This window comes from Gopherus flavomarginatus, chromosome 12 (assembly GCF_025201925.1).
Source record: "Gopherus flavomarginatus isolate rGopFla2 chromosome 12, rGopFla2.mat.asm, whole genome shotgun sequence".
Lineage (NCBI taxonomy): Eukaryota > Metazoa > Chordata > Testudines > Testudinidae > Gopherus > Gopherus flavomarginatus.
The window spans coordinates 48,860,596-48,882,182 of record NC_066628.1 but is presented as its reverse complement, the minus strand read 5'-3'; the positions used below and the strand labels follow the sequence as shown (position 1 = coordinate 48,882,182).

At 51.1% G+C, this 21,587-nt stretch overlaps 1 protein-coding gene across 4 annotated transcripts in view; it reads left to right on the top strand.

Moving 5' to 3' along the window:
• The first annotated feature begins 15,254 nt into the window (after positions 1-15,254).
• The window catches only part of SLC39A11 (solute carrier family 39 member 11), a 262,946-nt gene continuing 256,613 nt past the window's right edge, over positions 15,255-21,587 (top strand). Inside the window, exons 1-4 of one of the 4 annotated variants that reach the window (XM_050920822.1) lie at positions 15,297-15,311; positions 16,867-17,033; positions 17,280-17,413; positions 19,102-19,140. In XM_050920822.1, the coding sequence (XP_050776779.1) occupies positions 17,306-17,413; positions 19,102-19,140 (147 nt within the window). In that variant the 5' untranslated portion in view covers positions 15,297-15,311; positions 16,867-17,033; positions 17,280-17,305. Of the gene's footprint in view, positions 15,321-16,640; positions 16,765-16,866; positions 17,034-17,279; positions 17,414-19,101; positions 19,141-21,587 lie in introns of those variants that run through there. The other 3 variants (XM_050920824.1, XM_050920823.1, XM_050920826.1) reach the window with 3 other exon arrangements.

The window sequence follows — 21,587 nt, the reverse complement described above, 5'->3', positions numbered from 1 at the left end:
CAGGAAATGAAGACCAGCTTGGACCAAAGAGACAGGTGATTAACCCAGAGAGGGACTGAAATTCCCATTTGAGGTTGGAAGTTCATGTCCCAAGGCAGAGCTGAAGACCTTGGGGTGCAAAGGAAAATCATTAACAGTCTCAAAAATCCCAAGGAGGGTGGAAAAATCCATTCCCTGAAATAAACAGCCTGGAAATAAATATCCCAGTTAGGCTCAGAAAGGAGCGCAGGGTATCAGGGATCTGACAGAGCAGATGGTGCAGCTGTCAGCATCCTAATGAGAGGGTTATTTGTACCTTGCTGAGTCCCGTGTGTGGCGCTTTAGATGCTGTCCTTGATCCAGGCAGCTGCTCTGTGGGGAAGCCAAAGCCGGGCACTGACGTTTCCTTGGACTTAACGGAAGGCAGTTTGCACATTGTTGTTGCCTGCCCCAGCCAAGGGAAGAACCTTTCCTTTCCATTCAGCATCAGTTTGAATGACAAGGCCGCTAGCCGCGACTGGAAGCAGGTATGGGTGGGTGCCCATGCAGTGCAAGCTGCCCTTTGCCAGTGCAGCCCTGCAGCCACCTCTGCTGATCCCGGGCTGGGGCTCTATGCTGCATTGTCAGTGTCAGTCTCGGCCCCACAGGCCTCTCAGGAGCAGACCCTGCCTCGTCCCTGCTAATGGGAACTTTCTGAGAAGATGACAAGCGCGATGACCACACACTGCTGCCTTCTCTGGTGACTTCAGCCAGAGCTGAGCGTAGGGCTCCCTTGGGGGTCAGCACGGTACTTGGGAATGCACCTCCGTTCCCACAAGGGTTTAGTTATTCCTTACTGCTATTGACGAGTGGGGCGCTCAGAGCACCGCGGGGGAGGTAGGGCAGCTGAGGGCAGTTCCTGCCCCTGCTGTGTGACCACATAAAAGGGGCTTATCCTCTCTCCACTGGCTCCCCACATCAGGAACGGAGGAGACTAGGCCAGCTCTATGCTAAAAAGTGAGGTTCACCCAGTTACATGACACAGGGTGTGAAAAATCCGCCCCAGACCTGAAGGGGAGCTCTGTGTAGCTTGTCTATCTCACCAACAGAAGCTAGTCCAATAAAAGATGTCACCTCACCCCCTTTATCATTTGGGGTGCTGTCAGTTCCTTCTTTAGATCCATAGGGGGCATTCCATTCCTCCCACCCCCCAGTTTGCATTGCTAACAAGGTAAACCATTCCACATGCTCTGATCATTCCAACTCCAGGACAATACACGCTCTCTTCCTCTATAAGCTACCCACCCATAGACTTGTGTGCATGCCCCAGCTAAGTTCCTTCCTTCTATGACAAATTCCACTGCACCAGGCCTGATGTCTACATGCTGTGTGACTTTCTTAGTTGCAGATTCTCCCTGTTGATCGATACTTTATTCAGTGCCCTCAAGCCCAGTAGCACCTGCTCCTTCTTTCCTACTGAGCAGAGCACGCAGAGATTTGCTGTAATTTGATTCACAGATCTATGAGCTGTTGAAATTCATTTAGCATACACGCTCACATACAAGCCGACCTGCATCTAAACCAACCCCCTGATCCAAAAACCAAACAAAAATGACTGACTTGCATCTACATGGCTGAGTTAAATGGTATGTGGCCAGCGATGGTGAACAGGGTCTAGCAGTGTTTGTGCTGAGAGGGTCCTTCTAAGCTATTTTAGATCCTGTTAAGATTTAGGGCTGATTTCTAACCCAGTGTAGGAGCAGATCCTGTAAATCTGTGTGGATGCCAGTTCAGAGGAGATGGGCTGTTATGATTTCACCCACCCCTGCAGCCTGTTCCATATGCAAAGACAAAATTCTGTGTGTAGCACTAGAATAATTTGTGAATAACTACATGGGATGTCCCATGCTGGTGACAGGCAGGGGACATAGGCAGGAGAAGCCAGAGAGGGCTCATAATGTCCAATCTATTTTCCATGCTGATTTGGTGAACAGTAAAACCAGAGGGAGAGAAATGCAGGAGCGAATATCTGACCGGGAAGTCAACTGGCTTCTCAAAAATAGAGATGGCCAAACTTAGAGGCCAGAATGTCTTTGTTAATTTGTGCTCCCCGGCTGGGTGGCAGGCAGGCAGGGAGGCTTGACAGTAGCTCAGTTAATATATTGCTCAGACTTTACCATGATCGTTTTCTCCCTTGGTGAGATACACTGGGGAATTGACATGCGGTGAAATCTTGGCCCTGTGGACATCAATGGGAATGTTGCCGCTGGTTCCGTTAGGACCAGAATTTCACCCTGGCTGTTGGAACTCTCGGTTGGTGTGTCTGGAAAGGCATATCTCCCAGCGTGGGTTTCACTTTTCTTTGTATTGCTCTATCGCCAGCCGAGAAGCACAACCAGCTTGCAGAGAAGTTGCCAACTGGAAACAGAAGTGTTTTCCTTTTATCAACACCATTAATGCAGTGGATGAAGCGGTTACGCCCCCTGTGCCGGAGTCTCCTCTCTTTTTCACATTGGGGACGCTGAGTCGACTTCATTGCAGCTAGTACTGTTTTCCTCCGGTGTCAGCGAGAGCTGAATGGGGCCCATTGTGTGTTACAGGCTTGTTGTTAAATTGCTGACGGGTTTAATTAACTGAGTATAGCTTGGCATGAGCCAGCACATTCCTTGAGCGTTTAGCTTCTCGACTCCCCATGGGGGTAACGGTTTGTGTTTTGGACAAGCATTGCCAGTGCTAGGAAGGGGATTTTATGCTACTATTGCTACACATGGCGTTACTGCGTAGGTTTCAGTTTAAAAATAAAGCTGCTGTGGCATCATAGCTGGGGAAATCTCACATGCATTAGAGGAAATGGGAGCAGAATCTGGATTCTCTTATCAGGCGAAAGCTCAGATCTGGGTGCGTAGTTGTTGCGTCAACAACAACAAAAGGCGGAGGGGTCATTGCAGAGGGTCCTCCCTCGTTCGAACAAGATTCCGCTGAGATTCTGGGAAATTATACTTTTCACCTCTGCTGTAGCTGTCTCCGGATGATTGTAAAGCATCGTGCAAGAACTAACAGAGCCTTACCCACACTCCTTCCAAGAAGCAGGTCAGGATTATTGCATCTGAGTGATGGGGAGATGGACCTAGAGGACGAGTGTGGGTAGCAGCCCAGGGACTCATACCAGTGCTTGGCAATGATTGGCCACCACTGGAGATGGGACACCAGATAGGGTGGATCAGGGCTCTGAGCTGGTACAAAAAATCCTCTTTATCTCATGCCTGGCTGATGTGTCTTGCTCACATGCTCAGGGTCATACTGAGCACCAGTTTGGAGTCAGGAAGGAATTTTCCGCCAGTCAGATTAGCTGTAATGTTGGGGGGTTTTCCTGCCTTCCCCTGCAGTGTGGGGTGTATCTCGCCATCTGAGAGCACCTGAGTGTGTCCCACCTAATCAAATCCCTGGCATTGAGGGGGGCCTTGGATGTTGGTGGCAGCTTGTTTTCTTCTCTTCTCTGCCTGTGGAATGGAGCTGAGCCTCCTGAGGAATGAAATGCTTTAGTCTAAGCCAAGTTAGGGCTCAGTATTGGGGTGACTGGGTGAAATGTAATGGCCTGTGATATGCAGGAGCTCAGACTAGATGATCTAGTCATCCCTTCTAGCCTTAAACTCTGAAACTATGAAAGTGGTGGGAGAACTGGGATTATTCTCTGGGTGCTGTGACTACTAGATCATGCAGCCTTCCTTTGGAGGCGATATAGATTGATTTCCTCAAGGTCGAAGGGGAAGTCACCGCATGCCGCTCCTCTGTTCAAGAAAGGGAATCCTGAATGCTTCCTTTCTATGAATGTCTTGCTGCGTCCTGTGTGCCTGTCTGCCCATTCCAATTCCCTGCTCATGCTGCATGGGTGCCAGCATGGAAGGAGTAGAGGATGCTTTTGGGCACAGGACAAAAATTTTGGGAGGGAAGTGGTGATCTCTGATGCATCACACACAAACCAAGTTCCACCCACTTGAGACAGCAAAACAAAACTCCGTTCCCAGGAGAGCTTCAGAATATGAGCCACCCTTGCCTGTCTTTCCTGCTTTGATCAGCAGTGGTCAAGTGCTGACATTTAAATGGCTGTTGTTAAACTCCGGAGTTAACACTCCCATTGAAATGCAGTTCCCACTTACCTCCAAGCAATTGTTTCAGGCTGGCTGCAGGCTCAGGCAGGTGACATTGCATCAGTTAGACTTGGGGCATGTTTTGAAGGCTGCCCGCACAGCCGTACGCATTACAGTCTTAATTCCTTTTTTTTAATGAACGCTCCGATGGTGGACCATGAAGAGCAACCCCCTTCCCCACAACCCCTTCCACATTCTTCACGCGGGTCCAAAGCTTTAAAACAATAAATAAATAAAATAAACAGCGTAGGATCACAGAGCAGTGAAGCCAGCCCCAAACCTGAGCAGCAGCCTGGTGTGTTTTCTTCCCTCCATGCTTCAAGCATCCAATCTGCCGCTCACCCTGGCTGCTTAAGCCTCCAGCTACCCCTGATGATGAGCCAGAATTGTCCAAAGATTCTCCCCATCTTCCCTGCCAATCAGTGCCCCCTTCCTGCCATCTCTAGCTGCCAACGCCAGCACCAGATTGTGTAGGAACGGTTCGTCCCCGGCCACGTGGATGGGGCCCTTTGTGTCGCTCCGTTTCAACCCAGAGGCATTTCAATCGTCATTAGCCTGTGTGGATTTGGCACCACAGTGTGGCGAAAGAAGCCGACAGACTCCCCTGAAGGAACATGGGGGAGTGGATGTCCCCCCTAATGTTAGCTGAGAATTAATTACACACACACTGAGGGATAAACCATAGCCCAGAGGTGCAGAGCAGTGAAATTAACAAATGGAATAGGCTCACCCAGAGCAGAGCGCTGGCCTGGTTGCTGCATATGGAAATCCTGGTGGAGGCAGTGGGCCTCTCAACCAGGCCCATCCCCTTCCAGCTAAATATGGCTCCTGTTCTGTGATTAGATAGTCTGGTGGTCCCTCCCTGCAGCTCCAGCTGCTCTCTGTCTTGTTAATTATTGACAGCAGAAATGCTGGGTCATCGCTGTGAGGCTCATTTATGCTGGAGGAATTGATCCATGGTCATTTAAAGCTTGCCCTTTCACCCCACTGAAATCCCCTGGTCTGGGGGAGTCTCCGATAGCCTCACCAGGATGGGAAGGCTGGAGCCTGCATGCCGGAACAATGGGTAAAAGAGAGCTTGTGCCAAACGACGGGCGTAAGAGGAGCAAGCCAAGTCATCAGGCCTTCACTGCATCCCTCACGGCACGGCCGGCAACACGCACCGCAGGCGTAGCCTTATCACCTGCCATACGCAGTCCTGTAGCTTCAACATGGAGAGTGAGCCAGGAGCCAAGAGGACAAGCCGTTCTGATTCCCATGGGCCCGTCTGAGAGGTAGCTAAGGCCCTGCCTCAGGGCACTGGAGATCTGGCTTGCCATGTAAATCTGAGCCAGCGACTTTGATGTCGATGACGTGACCCTGATTTATGCCATCAGAGAATCTGGCCCTTCATTTTGTTCATGCCTCGGTTTCCCAGTAAAAGGGAGCTAATAAACCTCCCTTGGTCTGTCTTATCCATTTAGATTGAAGCTTTTTGGGTCAGGAACTGTTTCATACCATAGTTATATATTGCATGTAGCACAATGGCCCTTGATCTGGTCAGGGCCTCTAGGCGCTACCGTAATTCACACAATAATCTTCCTGGTGGAATAAGGCAATTCTAGCAATGATTTAGCAGCATACTAGTGAGCAGCAGCTCTGTCGTTGGAATGAATGCGTCATGGCTATTTAAATGCACCACAGTCTAACTCCCCCTGTGAGAGAGAGCACTTGTATCTGCAATGGGAGCAGGGGCTTGGGTGGTTTGTATTTTCACTGCTGGCATCAGTTTTCTCACCAAAACCAAAAGTGTTTTGGGATCTGATCTCTGCTCTGTGTGGGCTCTCCTCTGACATTTTTTCAGATCGATGCTGGACATTTTTGGAGAGAGAGATCAAACTGACTTGACCAAGGAAGGGACCTGAGGCCTGGTCCAGACTAGTAACATGCACTCAGATATGAGTTAAACTGGTGCAAATCTCTAATGCAGCCACACTTACACTCCTTAACCTTCACTCCTATTGACTTAGCACTTGTTGGAAGCTGTCTTGCAGCCCCCATCTAGGTGAGAGTTAAACCGGTTTAAGTGTGCCTGCATTAGAGGTTTGGACTGGTTTAACTAGATCAATTTTAGCCAAATCAGTGTAATTTTTTAGCACAGACAGGCCAAAACCAGGGGCCAGCCGCATACAGGGGAGGAACGAAGCAGGGCTGTGAATAAGGTGTTCTAGACACTTAGTTTTCCCAGCTTGTTCTGCGCTCTCCCCGTCTGATTAGAGTATTTCAGAGGAATATGGGAGCCCCTCCCGCAACGCCCCCAGTTGTCCAACGGGGGCACTCAGCTAGCCTTCTCATTCCAGCAGCATTGATAAGGCCACTGCCGATAATGATGACTGTGTCATTTCATCTCTCACGAATGCCTAGCAGTGCGCTGCCCTCTCCGTCGCCTATACCCGTGTTGCTGTCTGCACATCCGCCTCCTCTCCGTCTATAGCTCAGACACAGACCAGCTTTGGCTTCCACTGCCAAAAAGAGCTACCTTTGATAGCATTCCCCTGCTTCAGTTCCATTTGGAAAATAATTGTGTTTGCCACAGTGGCTCCAGCTAGTCGATTACGTCACCGACTGGGACAGGAAAAACTTTGCATTTGCTTCTGAGCCTAACAGACAGGCCTGGATCCTTACTGCAGCACCACAGCAGAATCGATTTTTTATTGAGCTTGTAACATTAAAAGAGCGTGACCACTTAAATGAGTTCTCTGGAAATACCTTATTTTAGTGCCGGATTCTGATCTCAGTGACTTGTCTGGGAGCAGCCATGTTGATCCATCGCTGTAGGGTTACTCTGGATTTACACCAATGCCCTTGAGGCCAGAATCTGGCCCTTTGTTTGGACATAAAGTCCAAGCCAAATAAAAGTGGAGTGAAAGAGCAAAACATCCAGCCCCTTTGCCCTGAAATTTAATAAACGAACACGTGGCCTGTGGCTGTTTTCCATGCCAGGAGAAAGGGAAAGTCATGTTAATTTCAATCAGAGTACAGTTAAAGGCTTGTTCTGGTTCCTAGCCTGGCTCCAGAAAGTGTGGGTTTCAATTTTAATCTTTCCCTCACAATCAGGATCAGGGACTGTGTTTTGTTGTTTCTTTTTGTGGCTTGCGGGTTAGAGCCAGGCACAGCCCAGAGACAGGGGGTCGTGCTGCCCTCCCCACATCTCTCTGCGGATCCCCAGCACACCTGGCCATTCTAGTCTTGGGGTCTCCCCCTCCTAGCTACACTTCTTCCAGTGCACTTCAATCCCAGCCCACTGTCCCCCTTCCCGTCCTGTCCTGGGCTCCCCACCCCCAGCTGTGTCATTGCCCCTCAAGAACTCTCTCGTTTCTCTCGAGGCTTTGGAAGTGAAATGCTTGTGGGGAAACTTCATGCCTTATTTCTATTGCAACAGCACCTTTGGATCCCTGCCACAATCAGGGTGCTCTCCAGACAGCTGGGCCTTGTCTACATGAGAAAACGGTACAGGTTTAAGGGCTGGTCTACACCGGGAACTTACCTGAGTTTGCCTGAGTCGTTAAGGATCTGGCACAACAAAAAGGGCCAAAGGAGAACCTCCCCAGCAGGGGCTGCACTGAGCTGGTTTGGTTTCTGGACTGATTGGGTTAGATGGATGCTCCCAGTTGCGTGAAATGAACCCCCAGCCTCTGTCGTCTCCTCTGAGCTTGCAGGGGTGGCGTTGGGTCTGCATCCATCTACTTCTCCCTCTTACACTGTCCTGTTTCCCTGCATGGCTATTTTCACGCAGCCGTGGGAGCCCAGACGGCACCGTGTTCTGTGCACCGAACCAGATGAAGGCATAGCGGCGACTGGGGAGTTAGGTTCTCAGGGGTTGGGGGTCCCTGACTGTGCTCTGTTGATACTTGCTTTATTCCTTTTGCCACCTGCTGCTGCCCTGGCTCTGGATTGCACAGCTGTTCTGAAGGAGCCCCAGCGAGCTCCTAAGCAGTAATGCATCTGCAGCCTCTGCCTGAAATCAGCACCTTCTGCTCACCAGCCAGCCATGTGAGAGCGCTCTTCCCTGCCAGCCCCCTCGCCCTGTCAAAGTTAGACTCAGGACTCACTGTTTGTCAGACCACTCTGTTTTATTAGCACAGCGCTCTGCTAATAACACCCAGATAATGTGAGCACCATGCAAGACACAAACTATCTTATTTATACAGATAAAAGGACGAGAACTTAACAAGATAACAAAGGAAGCAGAATCTGATCAGTTTACCTGGGCTAGGCATGCATATCTTATTTCCTTACTATTACCCATCTTCTGTTAATGTTTCACCATTAGCACCATTGTTTATGCCTAATGGTTCTTCTCCTGGCACCTGTATTTCAACATTTCTTATTTCTGCTTAAAGGTACATACAACATTTCTTTAATCCATTCTTATTTTTACAATATAATTCATTGTACTTTCACACCCCCATGCAGCTCTTTGCCTGTGCTGAACTCACACACCCGGTACGTGCAGCTGGGCTGGCCGGGTTTCTTGTCTTAGCACATCAGCAACTGCTGCATAATAACTACGTTCTGCCTTGATCTTCGGGGAATACAAACAAGGCTCAGAGATGGTCACTCAGGACTAAGTTAGCCTGGAAAAGATGCCTGTCTTCTCCCCAAGGGCCTGGTCCTGTGCACATGCTACTCCGGCAAAACTGAGGCTGGGGGGGAGATCTTGCTGACTCCACTGTACTTCCCTAGCTGGGGTTGCCCCTCCAGCTCACAGCAAAGGGGGTGGGTGGGTGAGGGTGTTTCTGAGTGATGCCGGGTGGGGGTGGAAGGGGAAGATCAGGGTCTTCCCAGAAGGTCACAGGACCCATCTCAACCTCCCTACAAGAGGCCTTTGCATGGTCTCCCCCCAGCACTGGTGGAGGAAGCAGATCATGGGGGTGTCTCGCCCCTCGCTGCTCTGGGGGGCATCACTTGCTAACCCTTTGCCCGCTGCTCTCCCCAGGTCAAGTGCACGGCTGGAATCAGCAGGGCACCAGGACGTGCCCTGCTGAGCGCTCTCTGCCAGCCGGTGTGTTTGTTTTATCCATTAAACAACACATGGCAAAAAAAAAAAAAAAAAACAGTTCAAAAGGATTCTCCCTTCCTGCCTCCTTATCTCTTCTGCATCCCTGCTGGTGGGGTGAGAGCCTTCTCCTGGCCCAGTTCGCCGGCGGACATCTCTTTCCTCTCTTGCTCATCCCTCTCAATTTCTCCCTCTGCTCTCATTTGACTCTGTAATTAGATTATTGATCTCTGCCAGGCACTTCGAGATGGGGCTGGCATGAAAGATGCTGCACAAATTAGGCATGAGTCATAATTATAGGTCAATGGCTCTATCAAACCTTTAACGATCAGCCCCTGAAATGTCTTATCTCCTCTGGTCTCATTTCCCCCTCAAACCCACTGCTTGCCCCCCTGTTCAGCTTGGACAAGACGGGACGTGCTGCTTTGCTATCTGATTCCCTCTCCAGCTCCTAGCTCCCCAGGCGAGCATGGCCTGTCCACTCCCTGCTCTCTAGAGCGCCAGAATCGCGTCCAGATTCATCCCTACACAGGCTGAATCATGCACTGCTTCTACCTGCCTGGGGCTGGCTTGGGTTAGAGCAGCCCTGGTGTTCCCGATGGGCCACAGTACCCCTGCAAAAGAGCCAGTGCTTAGGCCCACCCGGGCCATGCCCACTGTGCCAAGGGGAAAGCTGCATTTTCCCGGGAGGCTGCTGGCAGCCAGGTGTCTCTACCGCTGCTTCGCAGGCCCTTCTCACCAGCTGAGCTGCCCCCACAAAGGGTCATTGTCCCCAGCCTTCTGCTGACAACTGTGCAAAGTGGCAGGCTATCCTAGGATCCCCCTGTGCTCAGAGCATGCTGTTCACTTATTGCCTGTGCATGGTTACCACCCCTGCAAAGGGGGCTGACCCTCTCCCACTTTGCGGGCCGGCAGCTGGGCAGTGATGAAACCCGCACACCTGATTGCTCGTTTGCCACCCGTTAACAGGGAAGGGAGAAGGCAGAGAGCAGTGTGAGGCCCCAAGAAGCACCAGTGGATGAGTGGCACAGGGGTTCATGTGGTTTGTGCCAGCTGACTGTCAGCAAACTCCACCCACAGCCTTGCATGTCTCTAGCCCCTTCCCTCTGAGGATCTCAAAGCACCACACACCCTGGAGGAGTAGGTGAGTCTCTTTGGAAGGTGAGGTGCAAGTGACTTACCTACGGTTCCACAAGAGTAAGTGTCAGAACCGAGAAGAAAACCCCGTATCTGCTGACTTCCAGTCCCATGCCTTAGCTACAAAACCACCCTGCTTTACAGCGGGCTAGGGGCTTAATTGTTTGGTGCTGTGAATACTGGCAGAAGGCTTGAGTATGACGTCATCTCCCCCTCTGAGGGCACCAGGAGTCAGGGGGAGAGGGCTGCCCAGAGGGGAGGGGGCATTTGGAGGGGAGAGAGCGGCTGGCACCCTCATTAGTGACTGTTAGATGACTGATTTGCCCTTTATAGGAAGTCAACAACTAAAGGGTTAAAAGAGTTCTGGGGCGGAGCACCTGGCGGCAGTAGCTGCACGTGTCTGCTGCATCTGCAGTTACACTGGCTACAAGTGCCTAGCATTGGCCATCTGGAGTGGGTGAAGGGAGGCAGGCGGGTGACATAGGGGTGGGTGAGTGGAGCAGACGCTAGGAAGTTGCCTTTGCATCTTACAGATGTTCAAAAAGGTTTGGGGAGAAAAAATACCCCAAGGACTTTTGTACAGTCAAAAAATCCCAGTAGCACAAAGGGATGGATTTTGGTCTTGTTTTCACTGGTGTCAATCTGGAGTGACCCCATTTTATTTAAGGGGCTGGATGCATCACATACTTATTGACATAAATCCAACATGACTCCATTGTAGTTAATGGGCTAGCGTCTCCTCTCAGTTACTGGTATAATGCTGGAGTGAGTCCACTGTAATCAAGTTACTCTGGCTTTACTCCCGCTCTGGGCCAGGGAGACCCCATTTTGGCGTAGGCGCCCCACATCTGGAGCCCATGACAAGTCCAGAGGCAGCAGGACTGTTTGACTCTGACTCCTACATGTCTGTTGCAGAATTGCTGACCTGAGTGCTGAACTCTGCCATGCGCCCCCAGGCCTGGCGTCAGAATTCAGTGCCTGTCTCTGTGATGGATCAAGGAGGCAGAACTGGGCCCCAGGCAGGCACTGAGGAAGTAGGGAGGTCAGGCCTTGTTATCTGGGCAGTCATCTCCTCTCTCAGCTGGTACCTCGCTAACATCTGGCTCATTAGATGAGCTAATGAAGGGTGCAGGCAATTATACGGGGAAAATTGATTAAATGATAAATCACGGAGCCTTCAAATCGCTTTGGTTGGAGTCACTCCTGATTGGCACCGGTGTCAATCAGGAGTAGGGTGACCAGATGTTGAGGGGAAAATATCAGGACCGCCACAGGGGGGTCGTGTTTGTTTTTTTCACACTCACCCATCCAGGAGTTTGGTGGCAATTAGGTGGCGAGCCCTTCAGTCGCAGACAGTCTTCGGTGGTATTTTGGTGGTGGGTAATAAACCTTGCTGCCAAAGACAGAAGCATACAGTGCTGAAATACTGCTGAAGACTGTCCGCGACTCAAGGGCTCTCCACTGAATTGCCGCCGAAGACCAGGAAACAAAATATCGGGACAAATGGCGTCCCGACTGTACTCTGGACGGGATGCGGGATAAAGTCCTGAAAATCGAGACAGTCCTGATTTTATCGGGAGTCTGATCACCCTAATCAGGAGCAGAACTGGTTCTGTACAAGGAGGCCCATTTTCCCCCCACACCCGCTGATCTGGGTTGCTAGCATCAGAAAGTCTCCGTCTTGAAACCTGCTGGTGCAGAGTTTCTCTAGGAAATCCCCGTTCCAGGCTGCTGCCACGGGGAAGGAAAGCCAATCCAGGACTGGGATACAGCCAGTGGGCAATGTGGGTGAAGACAGAAGAGGTCTTGCCCGCTTTGGTGGCCCTTGTGTGATGTGGTGTCGCATTGGCTTGTGACAGGAGTGCAGAAAGGGGCTGAGAAATGAAATGGATTGGGGATGAGTTCCTGTCTCCCGAAAACTCATAGCCAGCTGTGCATGTGTGTGCGTGTGCTCATGGCACCTGTTTCTACCAGCAAGGAGCACCTGTAGTCACACACAATACATAAAATGGGGCATTCATATGATCTCTGTTACAGTAACCCCTGGGAGCCGCTGGCCTGGACGAGGCCCCCATTGCGCAAGGCTCTGTACAAACCCAGCCTCAACAAGCTAACGGAGTTCGTGCCCTGGGGAGCTCTGCGAACCCCAATTCAAGTGCCTGCGTTGGAGGTTGGAAGACCTGTCAGAAGAAAGATTGATGCAGATGGCTCCTGTGCCATTAGGCCCTGGGCTGTGTGTTATGTGCCTGGCTGTTCCCCTGGAAGGGAGCTCTTGGGAGGGTCTCCAGTCTGCGGGGCATGGGGTGCGTGCCTGAAGCCAGAGGATGCTAACAGAGTCACCCAGGGAATGAGGTTACCTGCCCCTTGGGGAGCCCGTTGACACGTCCGTCTTTGAGGGGCGCTCAGATTTGTCTCTACAGCCATCCAAGGGGCTGTGGTGTAAAGTGAGTGGAATCCCCCGGCCTGCCTGTTGGTCAGTAACACTATGAGGAGCGTCGTGTGCTCCGCTCGGAGGCACCAGGCGTTTGGAGAGGCGGAAGGATTCGCCCGCCCGCTCACCCCCAGCAGTGCTACGTCTGAGCACCTTACCTCTAGGAAAAGCGGAGCTCGTCTCGTCCTAGTGTGACCAGCAGGTGGCACCTCTTCGAGCTCCCCCCAGCCTGGTTTGAACCCGGGCTGAGGGTGGAGGGCCTGGGGAGCACAGTTGGCAGACGCACCACTGCTAGGGGCTAATTAACAGCATCATCAGTTAATAGAGCAGAGAAATGGCTCTTGCGTCTGGGTTCGGGGCTCCACAGTGCCACTCGAACTTCCTGCTGCTCCGTCACAGGGCAAGGCCCTCTCCCACGCAGGGCTGCTGGGCCAGTCTGCAGGCCAGGGTGGTGCTGCATTTAGGGCCACGCTGGAAGACACGCTCATTAATGACTATTAGCCAAGATGGGCAGGGACGTAGGATTTTATACCCAGAATAAACGCTGGGGGCAAGCCTTTCTTGCTTCACGCTGTTCTGACATACATGTATGCGTGTGTGTACAATAGATACACGTACACACTAGAAAGGCAGGTGGTCCCTGGACCCCTGCAGTATCACGCGATGCAGTTTGGTAGCTGTTGATCAAAAGCTGGACAAGGCTGTCTGGGAAAGTCTTGAACCTTGGGAACTAGATTGTGGTTTCCCAGGCAGGCAGGCTGAGCAGATCTCACTTCCCTGGGCGCCGCTGAGCTCTCAGCCCTGACCCCCTCCACAGGACTCCTTACCAGGCTGGATTTTGTGGCGTTGGACAGGGAGGCAGAAGACGCGGAAGAGGAGAATGCCTGAGATGAAAGCAAAGAAGAGCCAAAGGAAGCAAGGAGTAAAGAGGAAAAAATGGAGAGAGATGGAAGGAGCAGGAGACAGATAATGTTCCCTCCATTCATTTTAACAACCAGTCTCGTTTCCTGACACCACTGCTTATTTGCTTCCTCCATACTTTCCCAGTTGTTTGCTTCCTTCCTTGGGCCTCATCCATTCATGGACACAACATCTGAATTCTTCATTGTCTGACAGTTTCCTTTCTAATACCGAACAGACTCTGTGGGGCCCCTCTTGAATGCCTTCCCTGTCTCGAATTCGGGTGTGGGTTATTTCAAAACAAACAAGCCATCCATTGGAACTGGAACCGGGCATCCTGAATACAGTCAGATTGGAGAGCAGCCCTCTGTGGTATTTGCACAGGGAGGTCTGATGGTGCCAGGCGTTCAAAAGAGCTCAGCACATTGGGTTCTCTTTAGCAAATCTGAGCAGGAGAGTCACAGTGGGAGCTGCTGGGTGCTGAGCCATGGAAGATCTGCCCCGGGGGAGCGGTGTCTTATACTAAAAATTCACTGTGGGCAGGAAAACATATTGAACATAAATATAAATCCCTGTAAACTTTTTGGGACAGGGAGCTGGCCTCCTTTATGTTTGCCCAGTACCTACGTTGTGAGGGCCACTAGAAATACATATTTATTATTATTTATGAACTATCACATGAAAGAAAGAAAAAAAGAAAGATCAGTATTGCAAAAGGACAGGAAAAATCAGCACCACTCAGTTAACCAGCAGTAGCTATTTACTTTTAACTGGGAGCAACTAGAAAGGAAAAAAAAAATCTTTTCTTTCAGTTTCCTACTTCTAGATGGTAGATAATTTCCTAGTATTTTCCCAACACTTCCCTCTATGGCCTGGAGCCTGGAAAATGCCCCATGTTTGTGGACTGATCCCTGCACTTTTCTGCACCACCCAAGCACTCTGAGATACCTGGGCACCCACACACTCACCTTCCCCATCACCTCTACACACCCTCCCTCCCATCGGCAGCCACCCCTGTTGGGTGTATTGGCCATACACTGAGGTTTATGGTTATGTGCACATAAATTAGGGCGATTTGCACAACACATCACAGGTGGAGCTGTGCAGAACGTGGTAGCTATGTCGACATATCACCGCAGGACAAATAAAATAATGACTGCCACAGGGTGCTGCTTACTTCAGATTCAGACCAGTGGGGTTGTAACTAGGCTGATCACCCGTCCCTTATTGGGGTGCCTGAATCAGGCCAACCGAGGATGCACTTTGTCCCTTATTGAATCTACCTCCCTGCAAAGGATCAGTCAGCACAATGCAAGCGGAGGAGTCTGCACACCGGTCCTTGCAATAAGCTTTGTCCTGCGTGTTCCCTTGCACGGCCCCTTTCTTTCCCTGAACCTAGTTCAGAGGCTGCACTGCCACAACAGCCGAGGGACGCTGCACCTCGCCAGGAGCAACGCGTTTTGCTGGAGAGAGGAGGGGCGAAAAGCATGACTCAGCAAAGCAGTCACCTCGACAAGCCCCCGCCTGCTTCGCTTCCCCAGCCCCGCGCGAGGCGAACCATAGAATCGAGCGTCCCTCCTGATTGGCCGCGGCAGAAGACGTGGGCGGGCCCCGCAGAGGTGCAGAGACACGTGTGCAGCGGGGAGCCGGAAGCGGGCGCTGGCGCTGGAGCGGGAGGCAGTGGCTGGGGGTCCCTGCAGTGCGTGCAGTGAGTTGGTGCTTTTCCCATTCCCAGAGGCAGTGTCAGGGCCTGCTGCAGATCAGAGTGAAAAGGCCCCACTGGCCCTGCACGAGCTGTTTGGGAGCCGCGAACATGCAGCCAGCCGAGTGACCCCGGGCTCTGAGTGGGGTGTTTGGGGGAGAAGAGCCCTTCTCGCTGGGGGGCAGCAGGGCTGGCAGCGTTCAGACCTGCTAGTCCCTGGCTGGTGGGTGTGTAAAGGAGCCCTTGTGAGTGTGCAGAAAGTAATAGTGCCCAGGGCCACCTGGCTGGCCGTGCTTAGGAGCAGGTTGCATTGTGCCAAGGCAGCTCATTCATTCACGTCCTGGTTGTGTGAGGCTGGCTGGGCGTGCAGGCCGGGTCAGTGTTTTCTCCAGTGCCCCCGGTGTGATGTGTGGGAGAGCTGGACATGCAACAGGAGCGGCTTATTAATGATGTCTGAGGTGCTCATGGTCCCAGGGGGAGTGAAACTCTTGTAGTAGCAAGTCCTGGACTGTTGTAAACCAGCCTGGTGGGGTGCACTTAGTGAACTTTCGCTTAAGAGTGAGATTGTCTTGTGTGCGTGAGTGAATGGAATTATAAGACTTCAGTTTAACAGGGCCCTGCTCTGTTTTGGTTTTGCAGCAAGACTTAAAAAGAAAAGGGACCTTTAAAAGACCAGGTCTGACGCTGTGAGCCATGCATTCGCATGTGAGTCCGTTTGGACCACGAGAGTAATTTGAAATCTTCAGGGTGAATTGTAGAGCTGGGTTCTGTGTTGAGCTTTTGTGGTGAAGTAGGGAGTGGAAATTGGAGCAGTGGAGGCTGGCATTTGTGTTAACCTTTAACATTAAGTTCAGCAGGTAGAAAGAATCTGCACAGATCTCTAAAGAGATAGTGCAGAGATGTGCTAATACTTGTCCTTTTTCTTTCTTTTTTTAAAGTCATGGTTGGCAGAGAGAAATATCTCAGTAAATGTCTCCTTGGGGGAGTGTGATATAACTGCTTGCATTATCTAGGCATTCCTCAGATGAAATAATAAAACATCTGTGTTTCTTTCCTTACATGATTGGTTGCTGCTGAATAATATTATTTCAGAAGTATCCAAGTACCCTGGCTTAGCTCTCCTTTTCCTGCACAACATAAGCGCCTGCAAATTATTCATGCAATGAAAATAGTGCTGTGAATGCACTAATATTCATAATGCTAAAGTGGGGTAAAACTGTCTTAGGCAAAAGTAGATGGAAAGTGATGTGCGCGCTTTGGAGTGGCCTAAGCAGGGTGCAGTCTAGGTATAATGGAAAAGAGTGAATGCACTCAGGGTGAGGAGGGTGTGCAGACTTAGTTGCATCTCGCTTCTCATTTTTGAGGAGTGAACAGAAAAAGTGCTAGAAAGGGAAGCGGGAAGACCAAAGGTGGCCATAGGAAACGTGCTTGTGGAGGTTGGATTAAAATGGTACTTTCTTTTCACTTGTTTATGGAAACTTTCTAAAATATCAACACTGCTAGGAATGTAACGGTGGGTTTTTCTTTTTCAATCACTCCACATGTTGACCAGCCTTTGGGCCTCGAGCCTGCTCCTGGATTGGATCACCATCCTAGTCGAAGAGGAGCTGCATGGGCTCAAGTCTGCCAAGGGTAGGATTTCAACCCGCCCAAACACTGGCATTTTGCCTGCCTGCCTGAACCAGAAACTGGCCATTCACAAAAGTGAAACGGACCAGGGTAGGTTCATTGTTGCGGCGTGAAATGCAAGCAAGCCTCCTGGGTAGCTGATGTAAACTACAGCTGTCATTCCTAATAGAAGGGCTTGGTTTTTCAGAAGTGCTGAGGACCTGCAGCTCCGTAGAGAGCAACAGGGACTTAGCCCTTCTGAGAACCAGGCCCTAAGGTGCTGCTCTTCATGTCCCCTGTAATGCCTGAGTTTTACGTTGCCGCTGTCTCCCTCCTAATGCACCAAATCTCTTCTAGGCTGGTAAAACCCCAGTGCGTTCAGCATGATCCAAAACTGCAGTCCGGTGGTCCAGGCGTTGCTCGGGACTTTATTTACCTGGGGGCTGACAGCTGCTGGCTCTGCGCTAGTCTTTGTATTTTCCAGTGGCCAGGTGGGTGTTGCCATTCAGTTCTGAAAACGCATTCCTCCTTCCAGACATGATTTCTGTGTGATCAATACAAAATAATTAGGCCCTGATTTGGCCTGTATGGCTCTGACTTCTGGATGGGAAGAGGGAAGTCTTCATTTGCACATTATAATGTTGGAGAGAGTCTCCCTTCAACCCCTGCTCCCTTGTAAATCCAGCTCTCAGATGCGTACCTAGGCATTTATGCCACTCAAGCAAATATCTTTTGCATTTATTTTCCTCTGTGGGGCGGGGGAGGAAGGATGGAGGGTGAGGAAGATTGGTGTTAGATTACAACTGTAAAGCCATCAAATGTGGTTCTTCTCAGGAAATGGGATGTGGAAAGACAGCTTCTTCCTCAGCAGGTCTCCCTCCCTCTGTATGCGCAGACAAGAGAGCAGGTTTTAATGACAAAAAGTAGCTCGTACTCCTGCTGAGGCCAGTGCAGTTGTGGGAGAGGGAGCTAGAGTCTGTTCTAACTCGTGCATCAGCAATGCTATTGTTGACCAGGTTCCAGGTGCTTGGCAGAATTTTGTTGCTGGGTGTAACCGAGTGGCCTGCCTTGCTGGCGGTGGCACATGAGAAGGAAAGAACCCTGCTTGGCTCTCTGATCCGAGGTGTGTTCGGTCCGGGAGCCTCTACTCTGGAATAGCCCAGATCTGTTCACCGTTGCAGCATCCTGCAAGGGCAGGCTGCTTTCTCAAGCGTTTGGGAGCAAGGGGTGAGCGGGCGGCTGAGATCTGCAGCTGGAGTGGCTTCTTCTCGGCTGCCTTTACGCCTGTGATGTACTGCGACTTTATTCAGAACTTGGGTCAGTTCTGGGGTTGAACTAGCTGAGGCTCTGCTCTGGCTCTTTGTCTCCTTAGCTGCCTTCTGAAAAGTTGCAGGCCTGTGTCAGTGTTTCCTTCGGATGTCATCCTGCCTCCTAACCGATTTCTTATTTAAGTTCTTCTTGGGTGACCTGTTCAGAAGTTTGGTTTTGAAGGGAGAGTCCCTTAGCAGGAGTGTATTAATTTTTTCTCCTTGAGGAAGGGTGACTCATGCTGTGAGCGAGCTGGGCAGCAGGATGCCCTGAATAATTGACAGGCTGTGCAGTCAGTTGACTGATCATCTGGTTTCAGTATTTGTTGGTTACAAACCAAACTTGAGAGAAAACTGAAGAACTGCAGACAAGACGCTCACCTGACAGAGGCAAAGCACAGCCTCAACTTTAAGCTCGTTCTTAGGTCCTTCTCTATATAGCACTTTATATAGCAGCACACTGCCTAGGAAGGTGCTAAAGACTCCCTGAAGTCAAAATGGGATTTAAGCATGAGAAGTTAGGCACATGCTTTGAGAAGAAGGATTGCCTAGTGGTTATGGTGCCAGCCTGGGTTCGGGGGACCCAAGTTCCCTGCTCTACCAGAGACCCTGTGACACTGGGAAAATCACTTAGTGTCTCTGTGCCTCAGTTTCCCATCTGTTACTGGGGATAATTGCACTACTTCCCAGGGATGTCGTGTGCATTAAAGATTGGGAGGCACTCAAATACTGCAGTAATGGGGGAGCATATAAGGATCTTCAAATCAGGGCCAGAGCTGCGAACTCCCCTCAGCACTGCTCTCGTGCTGTAAGGAGTTACACCTTGTTTCTTTTAGCAGTTGGTAAATTAAATGCTCTGTTTTAATTTTCAGAGGCGGATCCTAGATGGAAGCCTGGGCTTCGCTGCTGGGGTAAGTACAGTACCCACTGGGACATCCTAATTCTGCTCATCCTCTGCTGCAAGTACTCTCCTAAGCTGCCCCCATGCTTCATCTAGCTGTGTCATCACATTGATGTTTTTTGTGTGTGTCCGAGATCTAAGTAAGGCTACGGGAGGCAGGGAAGAAATCTGGTAAAACAGCGGTTCCAAGCTTTAGCAACCCCTGGAACATCAAAACATTTTGATTTAAAAAATGTTGCGGCCCCACAAACTCCCTGCTCAGCCACAGGCCCCGCCCTCACCCCTTCCCCAAAGGCCACACCCCTGCCCCAGTTCTTCCCCCTCTCCACTTTTGCCCCTCCTCTTCCCCACGTCTTTCTGCCCCCTCCCCCAAGCGTGCCCTGTCCCCACTCCTCTCCCTCCCAGCGCCTCCTGCATGCTGGGGAACAGCTGTTCAGTGGTGTGCAGGAGGCACTGGGAGGGAGGGGGAGAAGCAGGGACGGGACACGCTCAGGGGAGGGGGTGGAATCATATCTGCAGGGCCAGCGGCCCCGAACCAACTCCTCCCCTGCCCTCCCAATGCCTCCTGCACACCGGGGAACAGATGTTTGCTGGCATGCAGGAGGTGCTGGGAAGGAGGGGGAGGAGTTGATCAGCGGGGCTGGCACACCCCCTGTGGACCCCAGTTTGAGAAACGCTGTGGCACAGCGTGGTTAAAGTCCTGTCCCATGTCACTGCCTCCTAGGGGAGGTTGGAGGTAGTGCAGCGTGGACAGATGCCGGTGTCTGTCTGGCACAGATCAGGATTTTTCACGTGTGGCGGGTGTGGCCTTCATGTTCAGTGCTGCTTGTCTGGATTTCTGAATTGTGTCCCTTGCAGCTTCTTTCTGTGGCTAGGAGGAGCGAAAGAACCCTGATCCTGCGAAGACTGATGCACATGGCGAACTTTGTGTCTGAGTATCCCAGTGATTTCAGGAGCTTGAAGTCGTCATGGGGGAGCAGGGGGAAGTTGAGCCTTTACATGATTCAGGCCTAAATCAACAGCCTCATGTAAACTGAATGGTTATTGTGAGACTGTGTTCCTGCAAGGCACGCAGTAATTCAGGGGATGAGTTGAAGAGTTGGCTTAGACAGCATCAGGGCAGGCTGGTGGAAAATCTCCAGAAGATTTGGGTGAGCTTGGTATCTTGTATTCTGAATTGGTAAATCGCTGGCTTGTCTTTTAGGAGCTTGAATGTACATGAGCAGCTGAACAACCAATGTAGAAATGTCTCTGGCTCTGGGTGCTTAGAGGAAACTGCTGGCCATTTCCCACTTCTTTTGGAGGTGGTGCCCACCTTGCAAGGTACATGCCCCTTTCTAGGAGGCATGTGGCAATGGGGAAAAGCCCCGGAGGACCACTTTGTCTCCTGGCCCTGGTGTCTAGTGCAGGAAAGGAGGTCAAGATGTTCGGTTGCAGTGCACTGTGGGTGTGAAGGTATGGCTTTTTTTCCAGGTATTTTTCCAGGTATGGCTCTGTGGCCACCCAGCACTGGGCACCGTGTCTTGTTTAGTTCTCTCCCAGAATGCTTTGGGGTCCATGTTCCTGGCCAGTGCCGTAATAGGATGGCAGGTAGCTAGAGTTTTGGCCTTAATTGAGAGCATCCTGACTTGTCTTTCTAAAGCATGCCTCTGTATCATTGTTCTAATCCGGCCTGTGTGGCTGAATGATTGCTAAATGACTGCGAAACATACAGATCCTGGTTGATTGAGTGTGTATCCTGTATGTGTCAGCAAGTCCTGGAGCACAGCAAATGCCCATCTGTGCTCGAGGCAAGCTGGAAGCCCATTCACCTGTCTGCAGTGGATTTCTGGCTGCTTTGTTTTTTTTGGCAGCAGTTAATAACATTGCTAACAGCTAAAACTACCCGAGGACGCTCTGATTGCTGGCCTGGCCCCCTCGGTGGAGCGTGCTGCACAAAAAAAGAAAACCAGCTGCAAATTGTCCAGCCTTCCGGATGGCATTAGCGGGCCTGAATTGCCAAAGTGTCATACCAGTCAGGGTTGAGTTTCATTTGCTGCTGGCCTGTGCTGAGCCGTGCGGTACTGTTTGGACTGAGGTTTCCAAGCTGTGCTTGCTGGTGGTCTGCAGCCAGCCAGTCCATGGTGACTCCTCATTTCCCACTGGTAAATCACACTGAGCACGGCTGGAAATCCACGAGGTGCTTTCTTGATATTGCTGCTTTAGGATGCTAGTTGCTGCAGTTGCCACCAAGAGGCTTTGGAACTGTCGAAGTGGAGCCGTCCGCCGGGTTTCCCTCCTGTCTTAAAATGTGGCCAACTCTGCAGAAGTCTGAGAGCCGCGGCAGCAGGACACTAACCCCCTGAAAGCATTTCTGTGTAAGTGTAGTGGGGATGGGGGAATGGCTGGGCCCCGCTGGTCTGTTTAATGTCTTAACAGAGATGAGATCCTCGCACCTGTCAACACTTCTCCGTCCTG